We start from the raw sequence: 16,433 nt of genomic DNA, 5'->3' as shown, positions 1-16,433 counted from the left end.
GTTTATTCCTGGTGGGGCACCCCGAACAAATACGCTATAAACCATTTCCCATTGGATTCTCAAATAAAACCTTATTCCTCAAACTAAGATATATGACAGCAGTACACATAAATATTATGCAGTACAACAAGAAGTTTCAATCAATGGTAAAGTGTTTTTGCACGCCTTCTTTATGATGTTTAATACAGTCGTGCTGTAAAATATACCAATACCCATTTTCTTAATGACTTTGTATTATTTATGAACTTGCGTAGTTGAAACCCGATACGCGTTAATTATTGTGCGGACCAGCCACGCTTGAAGGAGATATTCTTAAGAATACTTGCTTATTAGACAGTGTAAGGCGCAAATCGTTATATATGCCCTTAAAATTGGTTTAAAATAATGCAGTGTTTTAGAAAAACCGGAACAAAACAATAAATGTCCGTCAAATAGCCATTTACTGGTTTTACAGAGTTGATTCAAAACAGTTTTCTCTATACTTGCATAGAATACTGTTCAGTATTTTATAATAAAAGAGGAAGCCGATGATGATTCATTTCCAGCACGATTTACACGTTACAGGATACGTCGCTTCTGCTAGCGATATTACTTTCTCTATGTGGTGGAAACATATGTTAGGAGCTGCATTTTATACTCGCGTTTTACATAGTCATAAGAGCCCTACAGTAGCTAGCAAGGAGGTAAGGAAACAATCGTATTTTAAACTACCTTTAATCTGGAAAACAAAACATGAAATCACCATTTTACAAGCTGTTAGTAAAAAGTTCCACACAGGGAGGGTTGTAAAAATATAAGTAAATTCTGTTGTTCTTTAAGGAATGTAATCGGTCGCTGAAACAGTTTTGTATAGGCTATATATAGGCCTAGGTGTCCAGACTTCCACTACAGATAGCGTTCCGCACCAGCATAAATTTATTTTGTGAATTTATTCAATTCACTTTGTTGCAATCAGGATTTAAAATTTATCGTAACTACTAGAGCAGAATACTTATTACCAAGAGGGTTATACCAAATGAATTAGTCTTCTAGCCTTATTTTGAATCAACGTAAAAATAATATTTTTGGTTTAATTTATACAGAGAGAATATAATATATACATGTACGATCCCTAAACCCTACTATTTTAACTTTCTAGATTGTTGATGGTAACAAGACATAGCCTAATATAATGAAATTAAAAATCGAACTATGTTTTATCATGTTTACTTTGTTCTCTGTCTGCTACGCAAGTGAATCTTTATTCCCTGAAGGACATCTCAAACCTTTTGGCTTCCACCGACCCCCCACTGTCCTCTTGGACGAATTTACGCTCGAAAATGCTCCTAAACCGGCAGAGTTTTACGAAAATTACTTCAAAGCGATGAAGCCTGCAATTTTTCGTGGCGGTTTAGTGAATACTGATGTATTTAAGCACTGGACAAACGATTATCTGAAGGAACATTACGGAGACTTGGAAATGAGAGTTTTAAGATTGGATGAAGAAAAGCGTGATGGTATGTTAGCACTGTTGGGGGAGAAGTATTATGGCCGGGACACGATACGACATTTTGTAGATCACTTCCAAAGCAAGGAATCCAACAGTTACATGGTGTCTGAGCTACCAGCTCAAATGTACAAAGAGTTTCCTGTCCTGCCTTCGATTGGGGCGTGCGGAGAATTCACGAGAAACTTTATTGAAATTAACGTTTGGTGGAATAAAGGTGGAAGCTCAAGCTTGCTTCACGAGGATTCGAATGATCAACTCAACTGTCAACTGATTGGTAGCAAGCAATGGAAGCTAGCAGAGCCACAATACACGAAATGGGTGTATGAACAAGATGAATACGGTAAGGCCGCCGACGGTGGAGCTTCTTTGTTCGATCCAATGGCTGTTGATTTGATTAAATATCCGGATATTGTGAAAGTTCCATGGACAAATGTGACCCTGCACGCTGGGGATTGTATATTTTTTCCAAAGAGGTATTATCATCAAGTAAACTCGTTGGGCAATAACAGTTTATCAGTTGTTATACAATTTGGTGTTGATAATGACAAAGAGAATAGCGTGGACCAGAGTTTTGAAGATAATACTTTAGATGTTTCAGATTGTCTTGAAAGTACGGATTACAAGACACCAAGACTGCTTAACGAATTCGATGTAATGTGGAAATGGTATGGGGAAGGGTATATGAACTTTGGGCAAACGAGTTTTGTACATGCCAGAGAAAATTTACTAATGGAGTTAAACAAATGTGATGGGAAGTGCAACTTTAAGGAGTTTCAAACGATTTGTGAACATCGTGCGAATTGGTGGTGCAACTCTACTCGTGTGTTTAACTCGCTGGACACAAATAAAGACGGATTGATTACAACGGACGAAGGAAATACAGCAACCTGGGATCAACTGCGAGTCTATGTTAAAGAAATTTCGGATTTTGAATCCATTAATTCAGTTTTTCTTGAGGCGACTCTAATACCTCGAACAAATGTGGAACATTTCCTTCACATGGCACTTGGCAAAGCCGAGAACTTGAAAAGAGAAACATGGTTAAAAGTGTACCAGAGGTTAAGAGGAACTTCTTTTATGGGAGACAGAATCTTCACGCGTCTTGTGGGTTCGAGTGAGATTAATGAAGTCAGAAGCGAAAGCATTACGGATGAAAATATCAAAACAGCGCTGGAAGATTGGTATAATGTAGAGCAGAGCATAGCTAAGGAATCGTTTGAGTACAGCCATGATGATGCGGAACATGATGACGTAAATGAACGCAAAGAACGAAATGAACTGTAGTCATTTTTATACAATGAGCTGCACGTGTACTGACAAGCGAATTATAATTATTAACTATATTTTATGCCAGTTTTTGAATGAACACAATAGATGCGTTTTTTTTGTTTTTGGGAAGTGCTTTATTACAAGATAGTAGGATATATGGTAGGGTGGGGTAGATGGAATAACCTATCATTCTATTTTCTCGTCAAAATTGGTAGTAAACAAAGAAAATTTAATTAAATACAAAACCGTGTCCTCACGACTGCCATGAACCGTAGTAATTGTTTAAAACACGATCGGGATATTTGTATATTCGGTGCTAGATGTGTCCCGTCTTACCCCACCCTACTATATATACAGAATATAGTGGCTATAGTCGGTATACCGCCAGATATTGCCTTTCATAAAAGATAAATGCCGCGCTTTGTAAGTGTTATTTCTATGTGTGATGTAAACTTATGCTATTGACTCCAATACATTGTAAACATGTATGACTATACATGCCCAAGACGATGCGCGTCTTGTAAACAAATTCGCGAACTATCAAAGTGTTTTAAAACGTACCGAAACGAATGTTTCACAGTTTGTCAACGTTTCTCTTTTTTTGTTACGACTACATTCTTTATATCAGCCAGAGTTTGTCTAATTACTACACGTTAATTATACATTAAGTTCTAAAGTCGCCGATGGCCGTGGGAGATGCAAGGAAGCGATCGTAGTTTCAATTACTTCCTAGCTCGAACTGGAGAGAATTTCTTTCCTCGAACTGGTGAGAATTTCTTGAAAACTGTATAACTTACATGTGGATTCTTTACGTATGCAGTCAGTTGATAAAGAATAGAGAAGAGTTAGTAATTAAGAATATGAGTTACTGTTGTTATTCGTTTTAAAATATGACCGGTCGTTGCGATGGGCAAGTTTGTATGCACGGGTGATATCTATATACTTCGTGTGCACTGTAGACTTGATATTTTACGTTAAAAACCTATCTGTACATGTATTTAAATGTAGTCTTGTATTATAATTAAAAAACGTCAAACAGCCTCAAAGTGTTGAAATGCAAGTTTTAGTTAGAAATATACAAACTTAACAAACATCAAATATCCAAAGTTAGACGTTGGTAATGCCAAATTTGTGGCAAAAAACATAAGCTTTATTATAAATAAGTATGATCCATTATGGTTGGAACATTATTATAATGCTTTAAACAATAACGTATAGTCACATACTGTAGATAATAGCCGATTTAAACTATGACAGTGGGACAAGAAAAGTTATGTTTAGGCTTGCCTGTTATCAATTAATAAAGATATCAAAGTATAACATCACTATATACAGTTGGGTTGGGGAAGATGGGACACCTTTTGACTCCAATTTTCTCGACCTATTTGGTAGCAAACAAAGAACATTTACAATTATAAAACCGTATCTTACGACTCTCATTAACCGTTGTTAATTGTTCAAAACATGATCAAGATATTTGGTTATTGTGTGCTAAAGGTGTCCAATCTTTCCCCACTCTACTATATTTATCACCGAAAACCCGCCGTATATATTGATTATTGAGGCCTATATCGAATGAATTATTTTACCCCTGATTTTACTCAACAATAATAAAGAGCATAAAGCATGATAAATTATGGTCTAGGCCTACCTACGTCCTGCGATTATATAATTCTATGGATTTGGATTAATAGGTACGACATAATGAAATTAAATGTTAAACTATGTTTTATTAAGTTTACTCTGTTCTCTGTCTGCTACGCAAGTGAATCTTTATTCCCTGAAGGACATCTTAAACCTTTTGGCTTCCACCGACTCCCCACTGTCCTCTTGGACGAATTTACGCTCGAAAATGCTCCTAAACCGGCAGAGTTTTACGAAAATTACTTCAAAGCGATGAAGCCTGCAATTTTTCGTGGCGGTTTAGTGAATACTGATGTATTTAAGCACTGGACAAACGATTATCTGAAGGAACATTACGGAGAATTAGAAATGAGAGTTTTAAGATTGGATGAAAAAAAGCATGATGGTATGTTAGCACCGTTGGGGGAGAAATATTATGGCCGGGATACGATACGACATTTTGTAGATCACTTCCAAAGCGAGGAATCCAACAGTTACATGGTGTCTGAGCTACCAGCTCAAATGTACAAAGAATTTCCTGTCCTGCCTTCGATTGGGGCGTGCGGAGAATTCACGAGAAACTTTATTGAAATTAACATTTGGTGGAATAAAGGTGGAAGCTCAAGCTTGTTTCACGAGGATTCGTACAACCAACTCAACTGTCAACTAATTGGTAGCAAGCAATGGAAGCTAGCAGAGCCACAATACACGAAGTGGGTGTATGAGCAAGAGGAAAACGGTAAGGACGCCGACGGTGGAGCTTCTTTGTTCGATCCAATGGCTGTGGATTTGATTAAATATCCGGATATTGTGAAAGTTCCATGGACAAATGTGACCCTGCACGCTGGGGATTGTATATTTTTTCCAAGGAGGTATTATCATCAAGTAAACTCGTTGGGCAATAACAGTTTATCAGTTGTTATTCAATTCGGTGTTGATACCGACAAAGAGAATAGTGTGGACCAGAGTTTTAAAGATAATACTATAGACGTTTCAGACTGTCTTGAAAGTACGGATTACAAGACACCAAGACTGCTTAGCGAATTCGATGTAATGTGGAAATGGTATGGGGAAGGGTATATGAACTTTGGGCATATAAATCTCGAACATGCCAGAGTAAACTTACTGGGTGAATTGAACAAATGTGATGGGAAGTGCAATTTTGAGGAGTTTCAAACGATTTGTGAACATCGTGCGAATTGGTGGTGCAACTCTACTCGTGTGTTTAACTCGTTGGACACAAATAAAGACGGATTGATTACAACGGACGAAGGTAATACAGCAACCTGGGATCAACTGCGAATCTTCATACACGAAACTGCTAATTTCGAATCTATTAACTCAATTTTACTTGAGGCGACGCTGATACCTCGAACAAATGTGGAACATATACTCCACAGGGCACTTGGCAAAGTAAAGAACTTAAAAAGAGAAACCTGGATAAACGTGTACCGGGGAGTTTTAAAGGGAACTCCTTTTATGGGAGACAGAATCTTCACGCGTCTTGTGGGTTCGAGTGAGATTAATGAAGTCAGAAGCGAAAGCGTTACGGATGAAAATATCAAAACAGCGCTGGAAGATTGGTATAATGTAGAGCAGGGCATGGCTGAGGAACCATTTGAATACAGCCATGATGACGTGAAGCATGATGACGTAAAACATGATGACGTGAAACAAGATGACGTGAAATATGATGACGTAAAATATAATGACGTAATTGAACGCAATGAACTGTAGTCAATTTCTGCTGAATTAGCTACAAATTTGTTTTAATGAACATTAGGTATATTTAATGCAGTTTTTGTATTCAACACAAAGAATATGTTTCTGTATACGGAGAGTTTCTTTAATACATAATAATGGTATACAGAATAAAATGGCCGGTTGGTACAGTTGTATATATAGAGCCCATATATGTAACTTCTCATAATATAAAGAAAGAATTATAAAATAATTGAGACTGTGTTGTTTATCACAAACACAAATTAGAAGAAGCCTCAACTACCCAGCAGTTCTGTTATGTAATAGAATGACGACGTGGCAGGGTGTACGGCATGTCTGCTTTTAACCCAGAGGTGAATTCAAAGGTTAATGTTGGTATTATCGTGGGTAAGGGTTCCTGGGCAGGACATTTAACAGTTGCTCCAATTCAATGGTCACTAATGACCAAATTGGTAGCAACATGTTAATAAAGAATTGCCCACAAAGGTATAAATAGAATAACTAGTAAGCGGGTATGAAACAGAACAGCCAACAACGGTCTTGCCCCACTGATATATGCCAAATTTATTGATTATAAGTTGAGGTGCCTTTGATTTTATCAGGTTATTTAAATGGGCTTTTTTACTATATACACTAAATACAGAAATAAAAAAAGTAATATAAAACTATCACTTCTTTATACAGAAATTACAACTGATGTTTTTTATGTGGTTTAGATTAATATGGAACTGGTTTGTTTTGGCAAAGCTAACATAAGTTAATACAGCAGTTTAAAATAGAAACACTGATGTGTGTTTGTAAAATTAATTTACTTTAAATCTCTTATATGGTAGAGATATAACACAATGATGGGATATTATAGTAATAGTGAATATATTGAGAAAGCAACAGCAAATACTAAGCCTGTGTTAACTGGGTGAAGAATCCTTGCTTTGCTGGTGGTGGCCAGTTGAACTTGTTGATTGTTTCCGTTGGTAGGGGCAACTGAACAAAGGTAAATAAATCATTTTTAAAAATAATCTTAAATTTAGCTCTCCCATTACCATAAATACATTTTTTCAAATACATAGCAGTTTGTATTGTAACCCACTATGAGTTGATTATAAACAGATTTAACAGTCAGACTTATAACTAAGCTCAGCCTGTTGTAAACCCAACAAAATAGACCAACCCTGGACTAAACCGCTAGTACCCAAAACAACATAACCCATTAAACCTAACAAACATGTTGAACAGTAGTCTGACCTGCAGGTCTCTGTGTAGGAATTGGTCCGGTTGCAATTGAGAAGAAGAATTCAAAACCTTGCATGTTATTGTTATCATCAGTTCTAAAGGTCAAAGTCATCATGTTCGTGCTTGAATAATAAACTGTGCTTGAGAGATTGCCACCCAATTCAACAACTCTTCTGTTTAGAACGTTAGTAATCTGAAAAAAGGAGCCAATTTAAGTTTTTATTGTTAACGTGTAAGAAAATATCCTTTAATTATGGTTTGCCTTAACTGACAGCATTACATTAAAAAGGGAGGGGGGAATTCAACTGCTTACATCTATGTTAAACTATTAAAATCTAAGTTTGTACAAAAGATGACAAATATTCTTAATTCCACACCAGTTGATTAGAGATGCCATAACTAACTATTCTTACATCTAAGATGTCACAGCAGTTTTCAGTTGAAAATGAACTAAGTCTGAGTTTGATCTTTGAGTTTTGAGGAGCTGTAAGTATCCACACACAAACCCTGCTGCTGAGATATGGGTTTGGATAGTTAGGGGATCTGAGTGGTTGTTCAGAAGATAAAACCTCATAGTTTGTTCCACAAGGCTCTGTGAAAACATTCAATCATTAATTTATGTATATTTTTTGTAGTTCACTTTAGAATGAGCCAAAACACTAGCCTAAATATAAGGTGCCTCAGCTTTTTTTTGTAAAAATCCTTCATGCCTACCTGGAGTGGTAGGGGGTATTGTTGGTGTTGTAGGTATCTGGTTGTTCCGTGTTTCTGAAAAACAAAGGCTCACCTTTTAGATTTTGCAGTTAAGAACACAAAACCATTTTTAATGTTTTGATATTTTGGGGGAGACGAAAAATGACCAAAATAAATTGTATCCGTAGCTTTTAAGTTGGGGTGATGAGCAGACTCGGACAGATAGGACCTCACCCATATAAAATAGAAGACACTAGTTTACCAAACACATTTGTGGGAAACAATCTAGGTATTCCAGGGTACCAGTAAACACAAAACAAAACCCCCCCACCCCTTTCTAACCTTGGTATCTTAAGTAAATTCCTCTTCGAGTAACAGAAGAATCTGTCCTGAAGTAAAGGGTGAATCTGTTTGCTGGACTGATGTAGTTACGGATGACAGAGCTTCTACCATTTATAGTATAGGTTTGACCAGGAGCTGTAATCTGTGTTTAAAACAAAAAGAATTTTAGTGCAGTGTCGGACGCCAATCGCATTGTAACTTATCAGTGAGCATGAGATTTATAAATGCACCAAGTGTGTCTGGTGTATAAGAAGACACCCATGTTACAACTCAACTAAACAGTAAGCATGTAGTGTTCCCATGTAAGATGTGCCTAAATTATACAAATCATACTTACTCGCAGACGATCACAGCAGCTTTCAGTATCAACACTGACAACTTGTATGTGAACTTGCCATCCTGGCCTTGCATATATATACCAATAACATCTAAGATTATTTCTGTATCTTGAACTCCAACCAGGAGTGTAGAAATCTTGTGACACATTGGTTGCCGTCAGGTTGCCACCACAAGGAACTAAAAATAAAAAGTTGGCAGACCACTTTTTTCATGGACATAACATATATTTTTTCTTCAAATTTGGTACGGAAGATGGGACTAATTAGTACACCAACAAGAAGAGAATTATCATGGTGCGGGTGTAAACAACTATATTGCGGGTGTAAACAACTGATATTGACTTCACAGAGAGGGGTTTACCTGGAGTTGTGGGTGGTGTTGTTGTGGTTGGAGCCGGCGTCGTCATGGCGACTGAAGTTTCTGTGGATTTAAAGACAGCTTTATATTATACTATACTAAACCCAGGTTTGGTTAACTTCGGTTGTGGTTAGAGTGTATACAGAAACTTAAGCTATCACTTTGATCATATAAAATACTCTAGTTTCAAAATTTGATATGCAGAGTATGGCAGCTGAGTTTTTTTCTTGATTGATTTAGAATTAAGAATAGAACCAATATAACGTTGTCGCATTGTTTGGAAATGTGTTTGGTTTGCTTGTGCTTGCTTTGTATGTATTATAGGGATTGTAATTTTGGAGGAATATTAGTCTTTGTTTGCGCACACATGAAATTGCTATATTCTGCACACTGGCATAAAAGAACAAACAAACCTCTAAAATAACCCCGGAACCCTGATCTTGTTACACTACCATCACTTCTGAAATACAAACGCATTGTGTTGTTTACAGACACCACTGTTGTACTTCTGGTGACGTAGCCTGCGAATTGACGCATGTATGGGAACGACCCATAAACCTGCAATATGGGAATGCCATAATGTAACATTTATATAAACAGTTGTTGTTTGCTGGTATTTCATATGTTTTTGCAAAACATCATTTACATTTCTTGTTAAAGTTGACTTCATCAGCATAAAAAGGTGGGAAAGAAATGCCAGACGTGCTATTTATAATACTAAGTTAATCATGCTGTGTGATGACTTGTTGTCCAAATGAAGGTGCAGACAAAAAGTTGGTCCAAATAAAGTTCATCAGAAGGTCTCTTTCATAAAAGCCATTAATAAAAAAGCATAGGTTTTAATAAATGTTATATCTAGTTTAACAGCATGAAAATAAACATTAGTTAAAAAATCTCACCCTCAGCCGGTCACAGCAACGTTCTGTTGTAAGTCGTACCAATATGAACTGTACAAAGTAACCAGGTCTGGCCGTTAGGTACCAATTACAGTTAAGATAATTGCCGTATGACCTGGGGTAGCCAGGTGAGTTGAGAGGTCGCGAAAAATTTGTGGCGTTGGCACTGAATCCACATGGTGCGACGGCTGGAATGTTTTAACTTTCTGTTAAGTTCAACATATTGGTTCTATTATGTTGGTCAAGTATGTATATATGTAACTTACTTTTTCCTCGCGTAGTTGTTATAACACAAGTGTTCAATTTTACGCACCTCATGCCAGCATAGGAGTTACCATGGATGTTACTTTGTGGTTGTGCAGGATTATTTTTGGGGTATTTTTTCATTTTTTGGCTGATAATTTGGACAAATCTGGCGCCGTGGTATAGTGGTTAGCACACCTGCCTGTAACCCAGAGGTAATGGGTTCAGGGCTCGATGTTGCTACCATTGTGGGCGTATGTGGCCTTGGGCAAGACTGTTGCAACTCGACGCCTAAAGTGACGTCACATAACCCAATCCCAATACTTAATTAATCAATGCCAACAGTGCGGATACGACTTATCTCATGAGAGACTTTTCCATGAAAACAAACCCCCCGTTGAACGAGGTTAATGATATCCCGTTCAGCCGATGACAGGCCCAAATCGATTCCCTTTTATCGCATGACGTCACACTGCTGTCACGTGATTCTGTCCGCTATATAATTCGCCTTTTCCCTAACACAATAACTAATAACGAGAAACCACTATCGGCACTGAGACCTCGAGGTCAGTCTAGGTTCATGGCGGGCTCTTCCGAGCCTTTGCCCAGCCGTCAAGTAAGCTTTTGCCCGATACCGTATCGTGTACTTGTATACCAGAAAAAGGAATAAAACATAGCAAGATATCATGAACTGTTTGGTTTCTGGTTATAAAAGCAATTAGTACTACAGTAGATATAGCACCCCGCTGAAGCCTGTATATGGAGTCGGATCAGCACGGAGTCATATAACCCAACCAGCGATCTTGTATATTCAGTGGGGGCTATAAATGGTGCACCCGACGTTAGATTTGAACACGCAAAACCTTCCGACCCGACAAGACTATTCCACAGAAGCCGTCCACAGCAGTTATTTAATGGACTATATCGATGTTACGAACCGACTAGCAGCCACTATGCTGCAGAAGCTGTCCGCATCTATTCAATGGACTATATGGCAATACAAGCAAATGCAAAAGCGTCCGCGATCTGCAATACTGACTGACAAAGCAACATCGCAAACCAGGTGTGTTTTTATATTTTACGACCGTTCAACTTACGGTCCCGTCTCCCGTTTGCATTCGCTTCGAAATGGATCTATTTCTTGCGACCACGATGTCAAAAGCGACCAGTTTTCCACTGCTATCACTACGCCGTGGGTATTTTTTACCTCAACGAAAGGATATAAGACCGAGGACAAGCAGCATCCTCAACAGTCTACACAATTATCCAGTCTGCGTCAATGCCGTTCACAAGTAAAGGAAGTGCAACACGGAGAAATATCAGGTGTGCGTAACCGGTGTCTAACATAAACTCTCGCAGGGCGACCTGAGCTACAGGCGCCGACTTATTCTGCCGGCTTTGCCGGGCTCACAGCAATAAGTGATCCCATGTCCGTTTCATTATCGCACGAGCGACTTCAATGCGCACACCTGTATTTTACCCCATGACCGTCCACAACTTTAATCGCTCCGAGCTACGGAGCATAATACCGCTGTTCCACCCAACCTAATTTTTGTTTATGTTCTTTCTTTGTATATCTTGCGCCATGTGTCTTTTACTTCGCTTTTATTTAGTTTTTTAATTGCCCCGGATTTGTTATTTTATCGTTATCGTTTTCTTTATATATTGTAGGCGTCGAGTTTCAACAATGTATTCGGTTACATGAGACCCACATATCAATTTCTCATTGCCGAAAGGGAGGTATTGTTGCAACTCGACGCCTAAAGTGACGTCACATAACCCAATCCCAATACTTAATTAATCAATGCCAACAGTGCGGATACGACTTATCTCATGAGAGACTTTTCCATGAAAACAAACCCCCGTTGAACGAGGTTAATGATATCCCGTTCAGCCGATGACAGGCCCAAATCGATTCCCTTTTATCGCATGACGTCACACTGCTGTCACGTGATTCTGTCCGCTATATAATTCGCCTTTTCCCTAACACAATAACTAATAACGAGAAACCACTATCGGCACTGAGACCTCGAGGTCAGTCTAGGTTCATGGCGGGCTCTTCCGAGCCTTTGCCCAGCCGTCAAGTAAGCTTTTGCCCGATACCGTATCGTGTACTTGTATACCAGAAAAAGGAATAAAACATAGCAAGATATCATGAACTGTTTGGTTTCTGGTTATAAAAGCAATTAGTACTACAGTAGATATAGCACCCCGCTGAAGCCTGTATATGGAGTCGGATCAGCACGGAGTCATATAACCCAACCAGCGATCTTGTATATTCAGTGGGGGCTATAAGACACTTAACGACAATTGCACCAACCCAGTGGTCTCTAATGGGTTGTCCAAATATCAGCAATACTTTAAAAAAATTAAAAAATTCCAAAAAATAATCACCCACAAAGTAACACACATGGTAACTCATATGCTGGCACGAGGTGTATGAACACCCATGTTATAACGACTGTCGTTTTCTGGCCACGCGAGGATAAAGTAAGTTACATTACATACATAATCATTTTGCTACAGGGGCGGTCAGTGAGTGGTTCAAACTTGAATATAATGACCCATGACACTTGACATAGACACAACGAATTGCTGACACGCTATGGTTGATACAAGAGAAATCCACATAGACCTTGCTATTATAATCATAGATGTATGTTTAGGTATCTATGTTATTACCTGCCCACATCTATGTGACACTTACTTGTGGTAGGGGGGGTTGTGTATGAGCCGACTGTGGAGTTGACAACTGTAATAATAAAAATAAAATGACGTTAGCATGTTTACATGATATAAAATGCCCTTATGTAAGATGTAACTTCAGTATACCGGTTTACGGGGCAGAAATTTAAGCAACTTTTTTCGATAGTTTTACGCAACACGTTCATGCTTACTTATGTAGTTTGCAACAAACCCCCACAATCTTACAGATCCGTCCGTTCGGAAAAAAAGATTAATGGCATTGCTCACGAACGTTATGTTTGATCTTCTGTCACGAAGACGCACCACACTATTATCCCACCTAACCTAAAGACAGCAAAGCTCTAATGAGTAAGTACGTATTAAAATAATTAACATAACAATATAACATTAATAAACCACCTTACTACATTAGCAAAATAAGCTCGATCAAAAACAAACCGAAATTAACCGACAAAGCAGTTTTTAGTCGCCATTTGTGGTTGTGTAGCAGCAGGTAAAATGCACTTATAAATAATTTACGTCTACGGGTTGATCAAACGCGGTTGTCTATATCAGTAATGACCGGGGAGTTGTAAATCACGCGTGTCTTATTGGCCACATGCAACTTTATGCCTGCGTGTTATGGCTGTCCAATTAAACAACTCAATATTGATCGCTGGGTTGGAACAGCAACCGGTCTTAGCCAAGAACAATGGTTCAGTAGCAAGAGGCCACGCGAAAGTATCGTTTGGTTGCGTTGCGAGTTCTCTAGCTACCAAGCCACGGCACTACTTTTAAAGCATATGCATTTTTACATACACGGATTTATTATTTGCTGTGCCAGATTTAACGACGTATAACACACTGTACTTACTTGTAAATAGTCGCAACACCTTTCCGTTCTTAAAGTCTGTACAGTAAAGCGAACCAGCATACCAGGTGGGGCAGTTATGTTCCAAATACAACGCAAATTATTCGGGTAGTTGATGTTGCTAGACCGACCAGGAGATTTTAGAAGTTGCGTTTGGTTTGTTGCGATCAACCTTGACGGTCTACTGCACGTATACGCTGCACAGAAATGTTAGAAATATCTTATAGGGGGGATAAAAAGATTCAGGCCAAATTTATTTGGCTATCATCCAAACACCTAGAGTTATAGTTACAGTCATCTGAGTCATGTATTACATTTTATTTATAACGCTTAACAACGTTTTTGATTTTGCCTTCAATTTGCGCTAGGTATTTAAATGTAGCAACACATGAATGAAAGTTTATAATTTATCCCGTAGGCCTATGCAATAAAATTTAAAATATTTAGCCTTTAATCTTACTTTGGCCATCAGCTAGTTGATAATAAACCAAACCGACGAAAATCAGCGTACTACTTAACCAATTCATTTTCTTAATTTAAATAAACTAATAAAACAAGCAAATATAAAAATTACAGCAACTTTATAAAACCAACAAAACAAGATGTCCTTGTCCATAAGTTCACTTCAACAGAACGCGAATTATTGTATGAAGCTACAATCGTTATGACTTCTTCGCGTCGCTCCGGATGTAACGACATCACATGATTGATGTGTTCAAGATGATATATGTGGTAAATTCGTGATTGAATTGAAATATTTTTATTTCATTTATTCATATTACGCCACAGCAAGTATCTGTCCTTTTATAAAACTTCTAAAAAAATATTAACCACCATGGGTTGAAATGGACACAATAAATGACAATAATGTTTTGCTTCAATAAGCTGCAATATATTAGTTTAGGGTAAATTGCCCTTCTTCAATATATTTTAAAATGCCCCTTCTTCATTACCGTCCTATTGGGAAGTAAACAAAGAACGTTTAAACAAGTATATGTTTGTATCCAGTCAACAAAAAAGCAGCGTTGTTAATTAATTATTTTGACATTTATGTTTTAAAATAAAACGTTCCAAATTAATGCTTTTGGGAGTTTTATAACGGACTGAGGTTTTCATATCCGCATATCAGCGTGACCAGCTTTCATTCAAAGTGGAAAGTCGTGTTTGCGATTGCTAAGTTTATCAAACTATAGTTTTTCCGTGACACGACTTTAAAAAGTAATACTTAGAAACCAAAATTCTGCTTTTCGTTAATTGAATGATAAATTAATAAACCTTTTTTCTCGCGTGTGTTCTGTTTTAAATGTAACTTTGTCTATGGGAGTCATGAAGATACGGTTTTATAATTCTTTGAGTGCGATGAAAAAGTTGAATAAATAGGTGTCTCATCATTTCTCAACCATTTAGTTTGATTTGACTCATATTTATAGGTATCACTCGAACATACATATAGTCTATTAAGGGCGAGTAGATACATGGGGTTTCCCAAACATGTTTTTGCCGCATCATGCACGCAAGCTTTTAACAGACTTCCATAGTATGATGCAACCACACTTAATCATATGATGACAGGGTAACGTAAGCGCCATATGTTGAGTTGATACATGCGATACGAGACAAAGAATATAAAAAATTCGGCGGCGTGGCACAGTTGGATAGTGCGCCTGCCTATAATACACAGATGATAAATTCCCTGTCATTTTCCAGCCACTCGAGCATAGATGAAGTTGCTTTATTTATTCATTCAAATAATATATAGTAAGGTGGGAGAGAATGGGACACCTTTTCATTTTATTTTCTTGTCCCGTTTGAAAGTAAACAAAGAACATTCAAAGAGTTATAAAATCGCATCCTCACGACAATAACGTTATTATTGTTTGAAACACAATCGGGATGTTTGAACATTTTGTGCTAAAGGTTTCCCGTCTTTCCCAACCCAACTATACATTTATTTATTCATATAAACATTAATATACTCGTATGTATAATTTTATATCCGTGGCGTTTTCATTAGGTTTTCAGTGTTATACCCTACTGCTACTATATACCGGTATATAAATGACCAACAAGCATCTCGTGGCATATTCCAATAAATAATAATAGGGATTCCAGTCTCACTTTAAATGTCAGCTTGTTGATAACAAATCACTGCAGCCAAGATCAGCATAATACCAATTCGTTTGCTTAAGCTGTATATTTAAATAAAAAATGTTATGGCGACTTTATAAAACCATTAAAAAAATAAGAAAAAAAAGTTTTTCGAAAGTTAGCAATTTAAGAGTAGCATTTTAACAATCGTTATGACTTCTTAGCGTTACTCCGGATGTTTTGACGTCACATGATTGATGCGTTCGATTTAACATTGCAGCTCCTTTGTAACATTATAACGAAAATGCACTAGCCGTCTGATAATAAAATAGACATAGTACTTGATTAAATAAGTTAATTTCCGTGTTCATAACACATTATAGGTTGGAGTAAGATGGTCCATGTTTACATTATTTTTTGTTATCGTCCGTTTACAAATTATATATTCGAATTTTGACAACTCTGAAAAGAGTGATGTGAATTCTTTAAAATACGATTGACACTGCTGGGTACTCATATTATGAATATATAGTAAGATTTGATAAAGCTGTTGTTGGATAAAATGTTTTGCTCTCAGACGTTT

The 16,433-nt window shown here is 37.5% G+C and overlaps 3 protein-coding genes across 3 annotated transcripts; 2 read left to right on the top strand and 1 right to left on the bottom strand.

Annotated features, from left to right (window-relative positions):
* Positions 1 to 1,120: 1,120 nt before the first annotated feature.
* LOC149730727 (uncharacterized) lies at positions 1,121 to 3,265 on the top strand. The gene has a single exon (XM_089884026.1). It carries the CDS (start codon positions 1,172 to 1,174, stop codon positions 2,771 to 2,773), a length of 1,602 nt encoding a protein of 533 aa, XP_089740152.1. The 5' UTR covers positions 1,121 to 1,171; the 3' UTR covers positions 2,774 to 3,265.
* Positions 3,266 to 3,407: 142 nt separating this feature from the next.
* Positions 3,408 to 6,279, top strand: LOC149730726 (uncharacterized). Its single transcript, XM_089884018.1, has one exon. It carries the CDS (start codon positions 4,385 to 4,387, stop codon positions 6,116 to 6,118), a length of 1,734 nt encoding a protein of 577 aa, XP_089740144.1. The 5' UTR covers positions 3,408 to 4,384; the 3' UTR covers positions 6,119 to 6,279.
* On the bottom strand, positions 6,166 to 14,373 carry LOC149730725 (scavenger receptor cysteine-rich domain-containing protein DMBT1-like). Its single transcript, XM_089884022.1, has 13 exons — positions 14,223 to 14,373; positions 13,766 to 13,959; positions 13,104 to 13,236; positions 12,914 to 12,958; positions 9,967 to 10,151; positions 9,481 to 9,625; positions 9,071 to 9,130; positions 8,709 to 8,887; positions 8,372 to 8,513; positions 8,051 to 8,104; positions 7,750 to 7,928; positions 7,349 to 7,529; positions 6,166 to 7,087 (listed from the first exon to the last, which is right to left on the bottom strand). Exons 1-13 carry the CDS (start codon positions 14,287 to 14,289, stop codon positions 6,960 to 6,962), a joined length of 1,692 nt encoding a protein of 563 aa, XP_089740148.1. The 5' UTR covers positions 14,290 to 14,373; the 3' UTR covers positions 6,166 to 6,959.
* Positions 14,374 to 16,433: the final 2,060 nt, after the last annotated feature.

This window comes from Ciona robusta, chromosome 9 (genome assembly GCF_009617815.1).
Source record: "Ciona robusta chromosome 9, ASM961781v2".
In the NCBI taxonomy this organism is placed as follows: Eukaryota; Metazoa; Chordata; class Ascidiacea; order Phlebobranchia; family Cionidae; genus Ciona; species Ciona robusta.
The sequence above is the reverse complement of the archived record's forward strand: the minus strand, read 5'-3'. Positions and strand labels throughout refer to the sequence as shown.